General features: G+C 39.1%; 1 protein-coding gene across 3 annotated transcripts in view; it reads right to left on the reverse strand.

Annotated features, from left to right (window-relative positions):
• Positions 1-15,135, reverse strand: part of nr1h4 (nuclear receptor subfamily 1, group H, member 4) — a 117,828-nt gene that overhangs the window by 41,916 nt on the left and 60,777 nt on the right. For all 3 annotated transcript variants that reach the window (XM_073053957.1, XM_073053958.1, XM_073053959.1), the window contains 2 exons: positions 10,582-10,944; positions 682-822 (listed from right to left, as the gene is read on the reverse strand). In XM_073053957.1, the coding sequence (XP_072910058.1) occupies positions 682-822; positions 10,582-10,944 (504 nt within the window). The remainder of the gene's footprint in view (positions 1-681; positions 823-10,581; positions 10,945-15,135) is intronic.

Genomic DNA, 15,135 nt, shown 5'->3' on the forward strand with positions numbered 1-15,135 from the left:
AGTAGAAATACTTCGTCCCCATCAAGTCTAATAAATCTTTAATTGCTTAATCATTCAAACATCATTCTTAGACTAATTGATAGCTTTGAGAAAGAAGATTGTAAGTTGAAGAGCCATCACAAAGTCATGAGAACAAGACCAGTTTGACACTCCTCTGGAATATTATCAGAAATGCTGACTTTTGGCAACAGAACTGATTGATAATTTATACCAGAAAGAAAGCAAGAGAGATAGTTGATTATTTAAATCAATCAGAGAGTAAGAGAGACAGATGATTATTGAAACTAGTAAAAAAAAATTGAGCAAACCTATCCATTGAATAAGCTAACTGAAGAATGATGGCCCTGGTCAATAATTTAAATTAAGATCTTGCTTCTGTCACAAATAGATGCAGAAAGCAAGTGACTATCCCCATCATCCTAACCAATATTTATTCCTCAATCAACATTACTAACAACAGATGATCTGCTCATTATCATATTCCTGCTTATTGGAATTTCTCATCTGCAAATTGGCTGTTTCCAAAATTATAGTAGTACTTCATTGACTGTTAAGAGCTTTGGGTTTTTCAGAGATCCTAAAAGGTGTTAAATTAGTAGAAGTTTATTTTTAGTCAAGTGCCAAAGGATCAACAAAAATATATTTTCAAATATAAACTTTTTGTATTTGTTAATTACTTACATTCAGCTAGCATTCCCACTGCCTTGCATTTCTTCAGCCGGCATTCCTGACATTTCCTGCGCATGTACATATCCATTTCACAGTTTCCACCAGTTTTACATTTATACACTGCATTCTTGGTGATACTCCGACGGAAAAATCCTGTTTGGAAAATTAGACATTCTGAGTTTTATAACAGAAGAGTCTCACAGAAAAGATGATAAGTTGTTTAAATTAGACAGATCTACTTATATAATTTTAAACTGTTTTGTTGCATTAAGCATATTTTTATGTCTCCCATATCTCAAAGAAAATCTGAAGACACAGAAGTTTCTAAATGGCTAACTTTCCTTGTGATTTAACCAGAATATTTTTCATACTCTGAATGAATATAATTTCTGAAGCTTAAATCAATATTAATGCTGAATAGTTCTTCACAGAATAATAATCAGAGAAGGCATTAGAAATAATCAAGAATGAGCATACCCTGAAATGTAACAGTGTCAAGAGATACTATCCACAAAATCTGCAAGTATGCCAATAGTTAAATGACTATTGTGAATCAAGTTCCCAGGTTCAGGATTAACAGTGGGGTATGTAGTTGTAATTATATGCATTATATATTAGGCCGAGAGATGACATTGATATTCATATTTTTAAACCTATCTCCATCCATTTCTGGGTTTGCTGTACCAATAATCTAGTCCTCTGGAGTGCAAATTAGAAAATCCTGCAGGTCCTGAAAATTGGAATTCCAATGCTACTAGTGCTTAGTGGACACTACTTGTTCAGAATGGAAGCTCAGACAACATTCGATAGATATTGTATCAGGGTGCATCCCCAGATGCACTGAATGAAATACTATCCACTATGTACATAGGTTGTTCATAGGGCAAAATTGCAGTCAACAGGATGATGTTCAACATAAAAGGCAGACAAAATCAAAAAGAGTGAATACAGGACTGAAGGTGTTGTATCTGAATGTGCGCAGTATATGGAATAAGGTAGATTAACTTGCAGCACAGTTGTAGTTTGGCACCTATGATGTTGTAGGCAACTCTAAATCATGGCTGAAAGATTATAGCTGGGAGCTTAATGTCCGAGGATACACATTGTATTGAAAGGACAGGCAGGAAGGCTGAGGGGGCAGCATTGCTCTGTTGCTAAAAAAATAAAACCAAATCATTAGAAAACGGTGACATAGCGTTGGAAGGTGTTGAATGATTGTGGATAGAGTTAAGGACTGCAAGGATAAAATGAGCCTGATGGGAATGACATACAGACCCCCAAACAGTAGTAAGGATGTTGCATACAAATTACAATGGGAGATAGAAAATATATGCCCAAAGGGCAATGTTACAATAGTCAATATGTAGGTAGAATGGGAAAATCAGGTTTGTGTTGGATTCCAGGAGGGGGAATTTCTAGAGTGCCTACGAGATGACTCTTTAGAGTAGTTCATGGTTGAGCCCACTAGAGGATGAGCTATTCTGGATTGGATGTCGTGCAATGAACCAGAATTGTTTAGAGAGCTTAAGGTAAATGAATCCTTAGGGGAAAGTGATCATAATATGATAGAATTCACCCTGAAATGTGAGAAGAAGAAGCTAAAGTCAGATGTATCAGTATTACAGTGGAGTAAAGGGTATTACAGAGGCATGAGAGAGGAGTTGGCCAGAATTGATTGGAAAAGAACACTGGCAGGGATGATCATAGAGTAACAAAGGCTGAAATTTCTGAAAGCAATTTGGAAGGCACAGGATATATATATATCCTAAACAGGAAGGAGTATTCTAAAGAAAAGATGACACAACCATGTCTAACAAGAGAAGTCAAGGCCAACATAAAAACCAATCAGAAGGTATATAATAAAACCAAAATTACTGGGAAGTTAGAGGATTGGGAAGCTTTTACAAACCAACAGAAGGCAACCAAAAAAGTCATTAAGAAGGTAAAGATGGAATACAAAAGTCAGCTAGCTGATAATATTAAAGAGAGTACCAAAAGTTTCTTCAGATACCTGAAGTTTAAAAGAGAGGCGAGAGTGGATATCGGACCGCTAGAAAATGATGCTGGACAGGTAGTAATGGGGAACAACAAAACAGCGGGCAAACTGAATGAATATTTTGTATCTGTCTTCACTGTAGAAAACATTAGTAGTGTGGTGGAAGTTCCAGGTGTCAGGTGGCATGAAGTGTGTGAAGTTACCATAACTAGAGAGAAGATTCTTGGGAATGAAAGGTCTGAAGGTGGATAAGTGAGCTGGACCAAATGGACTACACCCCAGGGTTCTGAAAGAGGTGGTTGAAGAGATGGTGGAGGCATTAGTAATGATCTTTCAAAAATCACTAGATTCTGGGATGGTTCTGGAAGACTGGAAATTTGCAAAATGTCACTCCATTCTTCAAGAAGGGAGAGAGACAGAAGAAAAGAAATTATAGGCTAGTTCATCTGACCTCAGTGATTGGAAAGATGTTGGAGTTGAATGTTAAGGATGAGGTCTCTGGGTACTCAGAGACACATAGTAAAATAGGCCATGTTCAGCATGGTTTCCTCAAAGGAAAGTCTTGACTGACAAATCTTTTGAAATTCTTTGAAGAATTAACAAGCAGAATAGACAAAGGAGAATCAATTGAAGTTGTGTACCGGATTTTCAGAAGGTCTTTGATAAAGTGCCACACATGAGGCTGCTTAACAAGCCCATGGTATTACAGGAAAGATTCTAACGGGAATAAAGCAGTGGCTGATTGTCAGGAGGCAAAGAGCAGGAATAAAGTGAGCCTTTTCTGTCTGCCGGTGACTAATGGTGTTCCACAGGGGTCTGTGTTGGAGCTGATTCTTTTCTTTTAGTATCTGTCAGTGATTTAGATGATGGAATTGATGGCTTTGTTGCAAAGTTTGCAGACGATATGAAGATAGCTGGAGGGACAAATAGTTTTCAGGAAGTAGATAAGCTACAGAAGGACAGATTAGAAGAATGGGCAAATAAATGGCAGATGAAATACAGTGTCAGGAAATGTATGGTCATGCACTCTAGTAGAAGAAATGAAAAGGTAGATTATTTTGTAAATAGAAAATACAAAAAAACTGAAGTGCAAAGGGACTTAGGAGTCCTATTGCAGGATCCCTGAAGTTAAATTTGCAGGTTGAGTCTGTGGTGAGGAAGGCAAATTCAATGTTAGCATTCATTTCAAAAGGACTAGAATATAGAAGCAAGGATGTAATGTTGAGACATTATGAATGTGAATATGAATACTCACTTGGAGTATTGTGAGCAGTTTGGGCCCCTTAGAAAGGATGTGCTGAAACTGCAAGGGGTTCAAAGGAGGTTCACAAGAATTATTCCAGGATTGAATGGCTTGTCATGTGAAGAGTGTTTGATGGCTCTGGACCTGTATTCACTAGAATTCAGAAGAATGACCTCATTGAAACTGAATGCTGAAAGCCCTTAATAGAGTGGATGTGGAGTGGATGTTTCCTATGATGGGAGAGTCTAAGACCAGAGAACATAGCCTCAGAATAGGTGGGCATCCTTTTAGAATAGAGATGAGCAGAAATTTCTTCAGCCTGGGAGTGGTGAATCAGTGGAAATCTTTGCCACTGGCAGCTGTGGAGGCCTAGTCATTATGTATATGTAAGGCAGAGGTTGATAGGTCCTTGGTTGGTCAGGGCATGAAGAGATACAGAGAGAAGGCAGGGGATTGGGGCTGAGAGGAAACGTGGATCAGCCATGATGAAATGGCAGAGCAGACTTGATGGGCCAAATGGCCTAATTCTGCTCCTATATCTTATGGTCTTATGAAAGGATAAAATCCAAGAGCAACATACAGCCCTTGACAAGTTAAAACTGGATCACTCAAGTTCTTGATCTTTCTGCATGAAGTGGGCTTGCAGTAGGCCAAACATCTTGTTTATGCCAATCAGCTTTGTTCTGTAATATGCATCATCAAAGTTGTCATCTGACTTTTCCAAGGCCAAGCTCTCTCTGATGAACTCCCCCTTGTGTTATTCTGTCCCCTTGATCTGGTTCCTACATATTCATGTCCCTGGCATTTCACTAAATGTATATATGTCTTTAAAATATGTATTTCCGAGCTAAGTGTGAAGAATAGAGAAGCACACACATATTGAAATTCAGTTCTCCTTTGAATTTGTGTGTATGCATTGGATTATACTACTAATAGTTAGCTCTGCCACACCTCTAATTCAGTCGTCCTGTTCCAGTTTTGGAGTAGTCTGATACAATAATATTAGCAGGTTAAGTAGTTTTGTTTATTATGCATCACTCTCATTTGTTCCTCAGCCACTTCAAGGTAGAATGTTCTTCATCTCGCACACGATATAAAATTCAATAACCTCCTGAAGCCAGTAGTTACAAAGATATTATCATCACACTGATTAAAGAGATGCTTTTCAATGAAAGAGGATGAATAAGCACATTGTAAGTAAAGCAGAATGTGGATGTTGGAAATCTGATAGAAAAACAGAAAATACTGGAAATGTAGAAAAATGGTCAGGCTGCATTTGCAGAGAGGGAAACGCAATTAATATTTTATGTAATTTACCTGAACTATGAAGTCAAAACCTGAGATGTTATCATTTTCTCTCTAGAGCTGCTTAGTATTTCTAGCATTTTGTTTATCTTTATTCTGTTACGTAAGAGTTGACTAGGTCAACAGAAACCATCTGAAATAATTACTTTCCAGAGCTGGTCTGCAGGCATTCATTGAACTGGTTTGTTGAATTTTTTTGTGTTTGTGTTATGTTTAGTGAATGTATATGCAGTAACTGTTAATTCATTAGGTCACCAACAGCAATGGCATTACTAACAATCTGATATGTCCATGATTACACAAAAACTTCAGATTTTATGCTAAATCACATTTTCATATGTAAGGTCATAAGACATAGGAGCAGAGACAGATACCCACCAAACAAAATATGCACAAATGCTCACATGAACATTCTTGCATGCATTATATATACACTCATGCACATATACCAAATGTCTAAAAATACACACATGGTATACTATTGATACAGATACTCAGGTATAGACAGGTATTCACATTGTGCTTTTGGTATCCACAAATTGTTGGCACGTGGCCAAGTGGTTAAGGCGTTCATCTAGTGATCTGAAGGTCGCTAGTTCGAGCCTTGGCTGAAGCTGCGTGTGTGTCCTTGAGCAAGGCACTTAACCACACATTGCTCTGTGACGACACCAGTGCCAAGCTGAATGGGTCCTACTGCCCTTCCCTTGGACAACATCGGTCGCGTGGAGAGGGGAGACTTGAAGCTTGGGCAACTGCCGGTCTCCCATACAACCCTGCCCAGGCTTGCACCCTGGACAATTTCCAAGGTGCAAATCCATGGTTTATCGAGACTAGCGGAGGCCTACTTTACATCCACAAATGATTCCCTACTCTCAGTTTCCCAAAGAATTGTGACTGAAATAGTTAATAGTTCTTACAGTTGTAGGTTGTAAGTTATTAATTTAAACTATGTAATTACAATGTATAATTTCTACTTAATAGAACTGTGTAAACACATCAGCAAATCTGGTCTGGCAGTAACCATACATCTACTCCTATACTGCTCCATGCACCACACCTCTGACAACCCAATAACAACCTCCATCAGTCACTAATCTTACCTAATGTTCATAACACAAGTTCAAACATTTACTATTGCTTGAATACACCAAAATCCACAGCTGAGTATGAATGTGCTATCCTTCTTGGGATGACGGGAACTGTCATTGCTATTGCTACCTATCTGTCAGCGGGCTGGCCAGAACGATTGCACTGAAACAGTGCTGCCTGAGGCTGGGCCATCCAGCCCCAGGCCTGCTTCTGGGTCACCTCTTAGTCTTCTGTCACTTGCACGTGATGAATTTTCTAGAACTACAGTACCTTGAAATACTAAGGCAGGCAGTGAAATGTAGGACTAAGAGTTGGACAATGACATTTAATCAATAATTATGAAGCCTTATCGCTATTTGGATCTCTAAATATTTTGGCATGGTGACTCCTTAATTCAAATTTTCATTATTAGTATTCTGATAGATGTAGATCATCAACACTGTGGGGAAAGCAATGTGAGAATTAAATGATTAAGTTTCCCTTTACTTATTCTTACTTATGAGGACATGCCCTCTTCTCATTGTTACCATCAGGAAGGAGGGGCAGAATCTGGAAGGCACACACTCAGCAATTTAAGAACAGCTTCTTCCCCTCGGCCATCCAATTTCTAAATGGACATTGAACCCATGAACACTACCTCACTACTTTTTAAAAATTTATTTCAGTTTTTTGCACTACTTATTTTAACTTAACTATTTAATATACATATATATAATTACTGTAATTCGGTTATTTTTTCTATATTTATCATGTATTGCACTGTACTGCTGCTGCAAAGTGAATAAATTTCATGATATATCCCAATGATATTAATTCCGATTCTGGTTAGACAGAAAAGCTGGAAAAATGTTAATTACATACAGGTAAATGAACAAATAAATGAGTAGATGAAGTAGCCCACTCAGCCCTCAAATCTGCTCATTTACCATTTAATAAAATCATTCTGATTTCATTTGTAATTTTAACTCCCTGTTCTACTCCTGGTAACCTTTCATTATCTCACTTATCTAAGTGTGCCTGCTTTAAAAATATTCAAAATCCCTGCTTTCAACTAACTAATTTCAAGTTTTACTTTCATACGTAGCTTCTAGTTGTTGATTCTCCAAAAATAGGATATATTCTCAGGACCCCCAAGATCTTGCCTATTTCAATCGCTCTCACTCTTCTAAACTCCAGTGGATAGTGCCTAGCCCATCGATGCTTTCCTTATGAGACTATCATAGGTATTATACTAGTAACAACAATGCTGGAAGCATTCAGCTGACAAGCAGTTCCTGAAGAGGCAAAAGTTGTAAGATGACGTTTTTGTTTGTGACCCTGCAGGATGAAGAGGAAAGAAGATGTGTGTGTGTGTGTGTGTGTGTGTGTGTGTGTGTGTGTGTGTGTGTGTGTGTGTGTGTGTGTGTGTGTGTGTGTGTGTGTGTGTGTGTGTGTGTGTGTGTGTGTGTGTGTGTGTGTGTGTGTGTGTGTGTGTGCGTGCGTGTGTGGACAGCACTGGGGATGTGGTTTTCCTGAAAATTTAATGTTCACACCATTGGGTTCTAAGTAGATTACTCTCATTTGCTTGTAAGCTAACCAAGGAAGAAAAACTTTCTCCAATCTTAAGTATATCAGATGAGGCCTCACCAATGCTGCATATAACTGAAACAATGTTAGTATCTTTGTCTTCCTTAGCAAGAAATCTTATGTTAGCTGTTGTATCTTTATTTACTGAGACAGTGTGGAACAGGCCCTTCCAGCCCTTCCAGCTGCACCACCCAGCAACCCTCGATTTACCCCAGCCTAATCACAGGACAACTTAGAATGATCAGTTAACGTACCAGCCAGTACATCTGTCGACGGGTGGTGGTGGGGTGGGGGGTGGGGGAAACAGGAGCACCTGGAGAAAACCCATGCATCCACAGGGAGGACACAAAGACAGTGCCAGGTTTGAACTCTAAACTCTGACACCCCGAGCTGTATAGCGTCAAGCTAGCTGCTACGTTACTGGCCTGAAGTGATTTATGCACTAATACACTCAAATCCCTCTGCATCTCAGAGTTCAGTAGTCTCTCATCATTTGGATAATATCCTTTTCAGTTTTCCTGCCAAAATAAACAAATTCATAGTTTCTACATTAATAATCCATTTACTAGAGATTTGACTGATCACAATCTATTTATATCCATGTAGCTTCCTTTGCGACATTGTCAGAACTTACTTACCTACCTACCTTTGTGTCATCAGCAAAGTTACCTATTGTATGTTAAAGTAATTTACCTAAAGTAAAATTTTGAGGTCCCATCATCAATATCTATGCAACACTGTTTGTTACATCACAGCCAGTCTTTTCTCCACCCCATAATATTACTTGTTACACTGAGATTCCATTGCCTACAATAACTTTTGATACAGCTTTTATCAATACCTTTTGGAAATCAATTACATTACATCTGCTGCTTCCTTTATTCACATCGTCTGTTAATACTTCAGGGAACTGCAATAAATTGGTCCGATGTGACTTCCTTTTCACATCGATTATCTTCAATTTTCCCCCTAAATATCCTGTTGTATCATCTTTATTAATAGTTTCTAACATTTTCATTATCAGAGGTTCATTTATTATAAAAGTATGTGTGCAGTATAGAACTCTGAGAATCATCTTCTCCAGATAGCCACTAAACAAGGGAAAGCCATGGTAGTTCTAGGTAAAACATCAACACACCCCTCCCTCTCACACACAAACACACAAAAAAGCACTTTAAAATCGCCCCAAATTACATTGCAGAACAAGAGCATCAACTGCCCCCACACCCTGCAGAGAAAAAAATCAGGGAAGCTTCAGAACATCAAATCCCACCTGCACAACCCCCTCCCCCTTGCAGAAAATAAATTGGATTTCCTTCTTGTTTTTTTCTACAGTCCAAACTACAGTAAATACCTATTTTATTTTATCTGCCATTTCCTTGTTTTGCATTACTCATTCCCAAAACTCTCTTTCTATCGGGAATAATATTCACTTTGTAAACTGTCTTTAAAAACATCTTTCTGTTTATATCTCTAGCAAGCTTAATATCATACTCTAGTTTTCTCAATTTTAGTAATCTTTTTATCATTCTTTGGTGTTTATTTGAAATCTATCCTACCTACTGACCTCAATCCATTGAGAGTGTTATGGTCCCAGTTTCTAGTATGGATTCCTGATTGGTTCTTGTTCTGAATTCCATGGAATTTCCATGGAGTTGGAAGATGGGCAGCTCCGGTATTGTAAATGAATGAACACACGGGAATAGGGGAACAAATTTTGAAGTGAGGATGATATATGACTTGAAGTCTACCTTGCAGTAACCAAGCAACTGATATCCTCTGCGATTTTGCAAATAAGCTTTGATGAGATATTGCTAACCATTTTGTACATCATGAACTGCAAAAATATGTTCAGTATGATGGCATTATAATGAGCTGCTTCATGCTGAATCAGTTAAACCTTTAGTTATATGAAGGCAAGCCTTCATAAGGTACATCAAGTACAAAATCATATGCTTACCAATATAGTTTCTTACTTGATCTTATAATAATAATAATATGGCATTTACATAGCACCATATATAACAAAAAAAAACATTATCCTACATGATCAAAAAGTTCTTGGAATCTCCTATAAAGATTAATGATATTTGTCACATGTATATGCATCACTTGCGTCAAATGATTGTGCTGGGCAGCTCACTAGTGTTGCCACACTTCAGGCGCCAATATAGCATGCCCACAACTCACTATCCCTAACCACAAGTCCTTGGAGTGAGAAAGGAAACCAAAGCTGTCATGAGGAGAACGTAAAACTCCTTACAGACGGCAGCAGGAACTGAACACCGACTTTACAACTGGCACTGTAAAGCAACACAGCTCCCACTACGCAGTGTATTGCCTACATAGCTGCAGCTCAGAAGAATAAAATAAACTCTACTATAAAATCAGTCCCCAGCATACTCATAAATTATTAGGGATTCCCTTTAAACCTCAGTTTTGTAGGTCATTCAATGGCTTTGCACAAAGACAGATTTCACCACCACGTACTCTTCCAGATATGGGCATACATCTGTGAATGAATACAAGTCCAGGGTACCAAAAGCTGTGTACACAAATGGGAATCCACAGAGCATTAAAAAAACATACTTAATGCAAGCTAGTTTCTATCACTTAGGCTACGCACATGACACTATATCATTTATAACTCCTTTTTAAACGGACAAATTAGAAAAATAATTCATTATAATATAAAAATGTCTAATATTCTTACCTTTGCATCCTTCACAGGTTAGTGCATTATAGTGATACCCTGACGCTTTGTCCCCACACACCACACACAACTCCTCCTCTCCCTTTACTCGCAAAGATGAATTATTGAGTCTTGGTCTTTTCATCACGGGTATTCCTCCATCTGCAACATTGGGGACCAAGTACTGTGGTTTGTTTAGCTCATATGAGCTCGGAGAATAATGTCCTTCTGGTGAATATTGAGGGTAGTAATTGTGAGTGGAATAATGTGCCTGCTGTTGTGGCGCGGCCATCGTAGAGAACTGCATATTTGGATACTGGCTGTATGGAGGCATCTGTAGATCTGGGTCTTGCAGTGGGTAGTTAATCTGATCAGTCAGAACCTCTAAATTTAGAACAAAGGAGAAATTACTCAATAGCAAGAAACTTTAATCTATATCTATGAATACTTCTAATATATCGCTGCTTTCCAGAGAAAAAAACTGCAGCATTTTAACATGGCAGCTCACGATCACCTCCTCAAGTTCATTTTGGGAAGGGCAATAAATGCAGCCATTGTCAGTGATGCCCAGATTCCAAAATTAATTATAATAAAATGCCGAACTCTTCACCCACACTCAGCCTCAGTGTGAGTAACCTGTATCATTGGTAGCCAGCAATTAAATACAGGAATCTTACGCCAGTAACTTAAGAAACTCATTACTTGCCTCTTGACATCACTGCACATGCTCAGCAGTCTTAAACATGGCCATATCAAATGCAGGAAAGGATCTGAATCATATTTCCAAAGATATACTACTTTTTAGGCAAAATTCATTGAGTGGTACACAAAAACGTTGGACTTTGTGAGTGAGTTTCTTATTGGTTTTTCATGAAATCATCACTTATAATCATCAATATATGCTATGAAATCATATTATAAATAACTGGTAGATTACATCCAAAGAACAGCAGAGAGCCTTAATTCACTTAACGCTGTCTAATTTTATCAGAATTATTTTTAACCTTTTTTGAATGAAATAAAAGGTTTCAGTTTGGAAAAGTAATTTAGTATTTCACACCATAATCATGAAAAAAATCTTGCAGGAAGAGAACTCTAAAATAAAAAAGTTAACTTCACATTATTATCTGTTCTGGTGTAAATATAATTGTAGTCCCATATTATTTCTGCAATTTATATTGTGTTTTTGTTTTGAGTTAATTAACTGCAGTCTAATGTGTAATAGCATGAAGCCACTGAGCATCTAAAAGGCAAATTTTCTTTATTTTGCTTGAAACTTTGACAGCTGAATCAAATTTATAATCAGCTTGACTCCCTTATCACCTTCCCATGGCATCTTAATCCTGTTTATTAACCATATAACCATATAACAATCACAGCACGGAAACAGGCCATTCCGGCCCTCCTAGTCCGTGCCGAACTCTTAATCTCACCTAGTCCCACCTACCCGCACTCAGCCCATAACCCTCCACTCCTTTCCTGTCCATATACCTATCCAATTTTACCTTAAATGACACAACTGAACTGGCCTCTACTACTTCTACAGGAGGCTCATTCCACACAGCTATCACTCTCTGAGTAAAGAAATACCCCCTCATGTTTCCCTTAAACTTTTGCCCCCTAACTCTCAAATCATGTCCTCTCGTTTGAATCTCCCCTACTCTCAATGGATACAGCCTATTCACGTCAACTCTATCTATCCCTCTCAACATTTTAAATACCTCGATCAAATCCCCCCTCAACCTTCTACGCTCCAATGAATAGAGACCTAACTTGTTCAACCTTTCTCTGTAACTTAAGTGCTGAAACCCAGGTAACATCCTAGTAAATCGTCTCTGCACTCTCTCTAATTTATTGATATCTTTCCTATAATTCGGTGACCAGAACTGTACACAATATTCCAAACTTGGCCTTACCAATGCCTTGTACAATTTTAACATTACATCCCAACTTCTGTACTCAATGCTCTGATTTATAAAGGCCAGCGTTCCAAAAGCCTTCTTCACCACCCTATCTACATGAGACTCCACCTTCAGGGAACTATGCACTGTTATTCCTAGATCTCTCTGTTCCACTGCATTCGTCAGTGCCCTACCATTTACCCTGTATGTTCTATTTGGATTATTCCTGCCAAAATGTAGAACCTCACACTTCTCAGCATTAAACTCCATCTGCCAACGTTCAGCCCATTCTTCTAACCGGCATAAATCTCCCTGCAAGCTTTGAAAACCCACCTCATTATCCACAACACCTCCTACCTTAGTATCATCAGCATACTTACTAATCCAATTTACCACCCCATCATCCAGATCATTTATGTATATTACAAACAACATTGGGCCCAAAACAGATCCCTGAGGCACCCCGCTAGTCACCGGCCTCCATCCCGATAAACAATTATCCACCACTACTCTCTGGCATCTCCCATCTAGCCACTGTTGAATCCATTTTATTACTCCAGCATTAATACCTAACGACTGAACCTTCTTAACTAACCTTCCATGTGGAACTTTGTCAAAGGCCTTGCTGAAGTCCATATAGACTTCATTAGATTTAACTCATTTCTTAATTGAAGCAAATACATAAAGACACTAACTAGAATTACAGAATTACAGAACACTACAGCACAGAAACAGGCTCTTTGGTCTATCTAACCCATGCTGGTCCATTAATCTGCGGGTCACATCGACCTGCACCCAGACCATACCCCTCCCATCCATGTACCTATCCAAATTTCTCTTCAGTGTTGAAATTGACCCTGCATCCACCAATTGCTCGTTTTACACTCTGATCACCCTCTGAGTGATTAAGTTCCACCTCATGTTCTGCTTAACATTTCACCTTTCTTCCTTAACCTATGACCTATAGTTCTAGTCTCACCCTACCTCAGAGGAAAAGGACTGTTTGCATTTACCCAATCTCTTCTCCTCATAATTTTATTCACCTCTACCATATCTCCCCTCAACCTTCTATGCTCTAGGGAATAAAGTCCTAACCTATTCAGTCTTACCCTATAACTCAAATCTTAAGTCCTGGCAACATCCTTGTAAATTTTCTCTGCACACTTTCAATCTTATTGACATTATTCCAGTAGGTAGGTGATCAAAACTGGAGACAATATTCCAAATTCACCACTGTCATATACAATTTCAACATAACAGCTCAACTGTTGTACTCAGTACACTGATTTATGAAGGGTAATCTGCCAAAAGTTTTCTTTACGACCCTATCTACCTGCGACACCGCTTTAGAGGAATTATGGACCTGTATTCACAGATCTCTCTGTTCTACCACACTCCTCAAAGCCTTATCAGTCACCATGCAAGTCCTACGCTGGTTTGTCCTCCCAATGTACAACACCTTATACTTGTCTGCATTAAATTCCATCTGCCATTTTTCCAGCTGGTCCAGATCCCACTGCAAGCTTTGATAATCTTCCTCGCTCTCCACCACATCCACCAGTTTTGGTGTCATCTGCAAATCTACTGATTCAGTTAACCACATTATTATCCAGTTCATTGATATAAATGACAAACGACAACAGACCTAGCACCAATCCCTGTGACACTCCACTATCACCGGCCTCCGATCAGAGAGGCAATCATCTACTACCACTCTCTGGCTCCTTTCGTGAAGCCAATGTCTAAACAAGCTTACTACCTCATCTTGAATGACAAGCAACTGAACCTTCTTGACCAAATTCCAATGCAGGACCTAGTCAAAGGTCTTGGTAAAGTCCATGTAGACAACTTCCACTGCCTTATCCGATATGTCCCTCCCCCAGCACCCGGGAGGCAACATGCCATCCAGGAATCTCATTCTCATCTACAGAACCTCTTCCTGTTCACCTAACCAATGAATCCCCTACCACTACAGCTCACCTCTTCTCCTCCCTTCCTGTCTGAGCCACAGAGCCAGACTTAGTGCCAGAGGCCTGGTGTTGCGCCTTTCCTCTGCTAGGTATCCAAACAGTATCCAAAGCGATATATCTGTTGTTCAGGGGAACAACCACAGAGGTAGTCTGCACTGACTGTCCTTTCCCCTCCCCACCCCCGACAGTCACCCATTTACCTGTGTCCTACACCTTGGGTGTAACTACCTCTCTGTATGTTCTATAAACCCCTCAGCCTCCCAAATGATCCAGAGTTCATTCAGTTTCAGTTCCAGCTCCAGCTCCCTAGCGCAGTCTGTTAGAAGCTGCAGCTGGATGCACTTCTTGCAGGTGTAGTCAGGGACTCTGGAGATCTTCCTACCTTCCCACATCCTACAAGAAGAACATTCCAGTATCCTGTCTAGTATCCCCTCTGCTCTAAATGTGCAATAAGAAATAAAGGAAGAATAAATAACAAACAAAAATCTACCTATGGTCTACTGAGCCAAAGCCTCAACTCCCCATTCTAACACTGGCCCACTCACACAATGGTTAAATCTAACTTCTTTTTATTTGTCCTTGCGAAGTGCCTAATTATGCGAAATCTAATGTCTTCTCAGGACTGTGGCGTTCAAAATGTGCCAATTGCCTCTGCTTGCTTCTTTTAAACTCTCTCTCCGTCCAAGCAGTCTGGTGTCTCCTTG

This window comes from Hemitrygon akajei, chromosome 8, assembly GCF_048418815.1.
Source record: "Hemitrygon akajei chromosome 8, sHemAka1.3, whole genome shotgun sequence".
Taxonomy (NCBI): Eukaryota; Metazoa; Chordata; class Chondrichthyes; order Myliobatiformes; family Dasyatidae; genus Hemitrygon; species Hemitrygon akajei.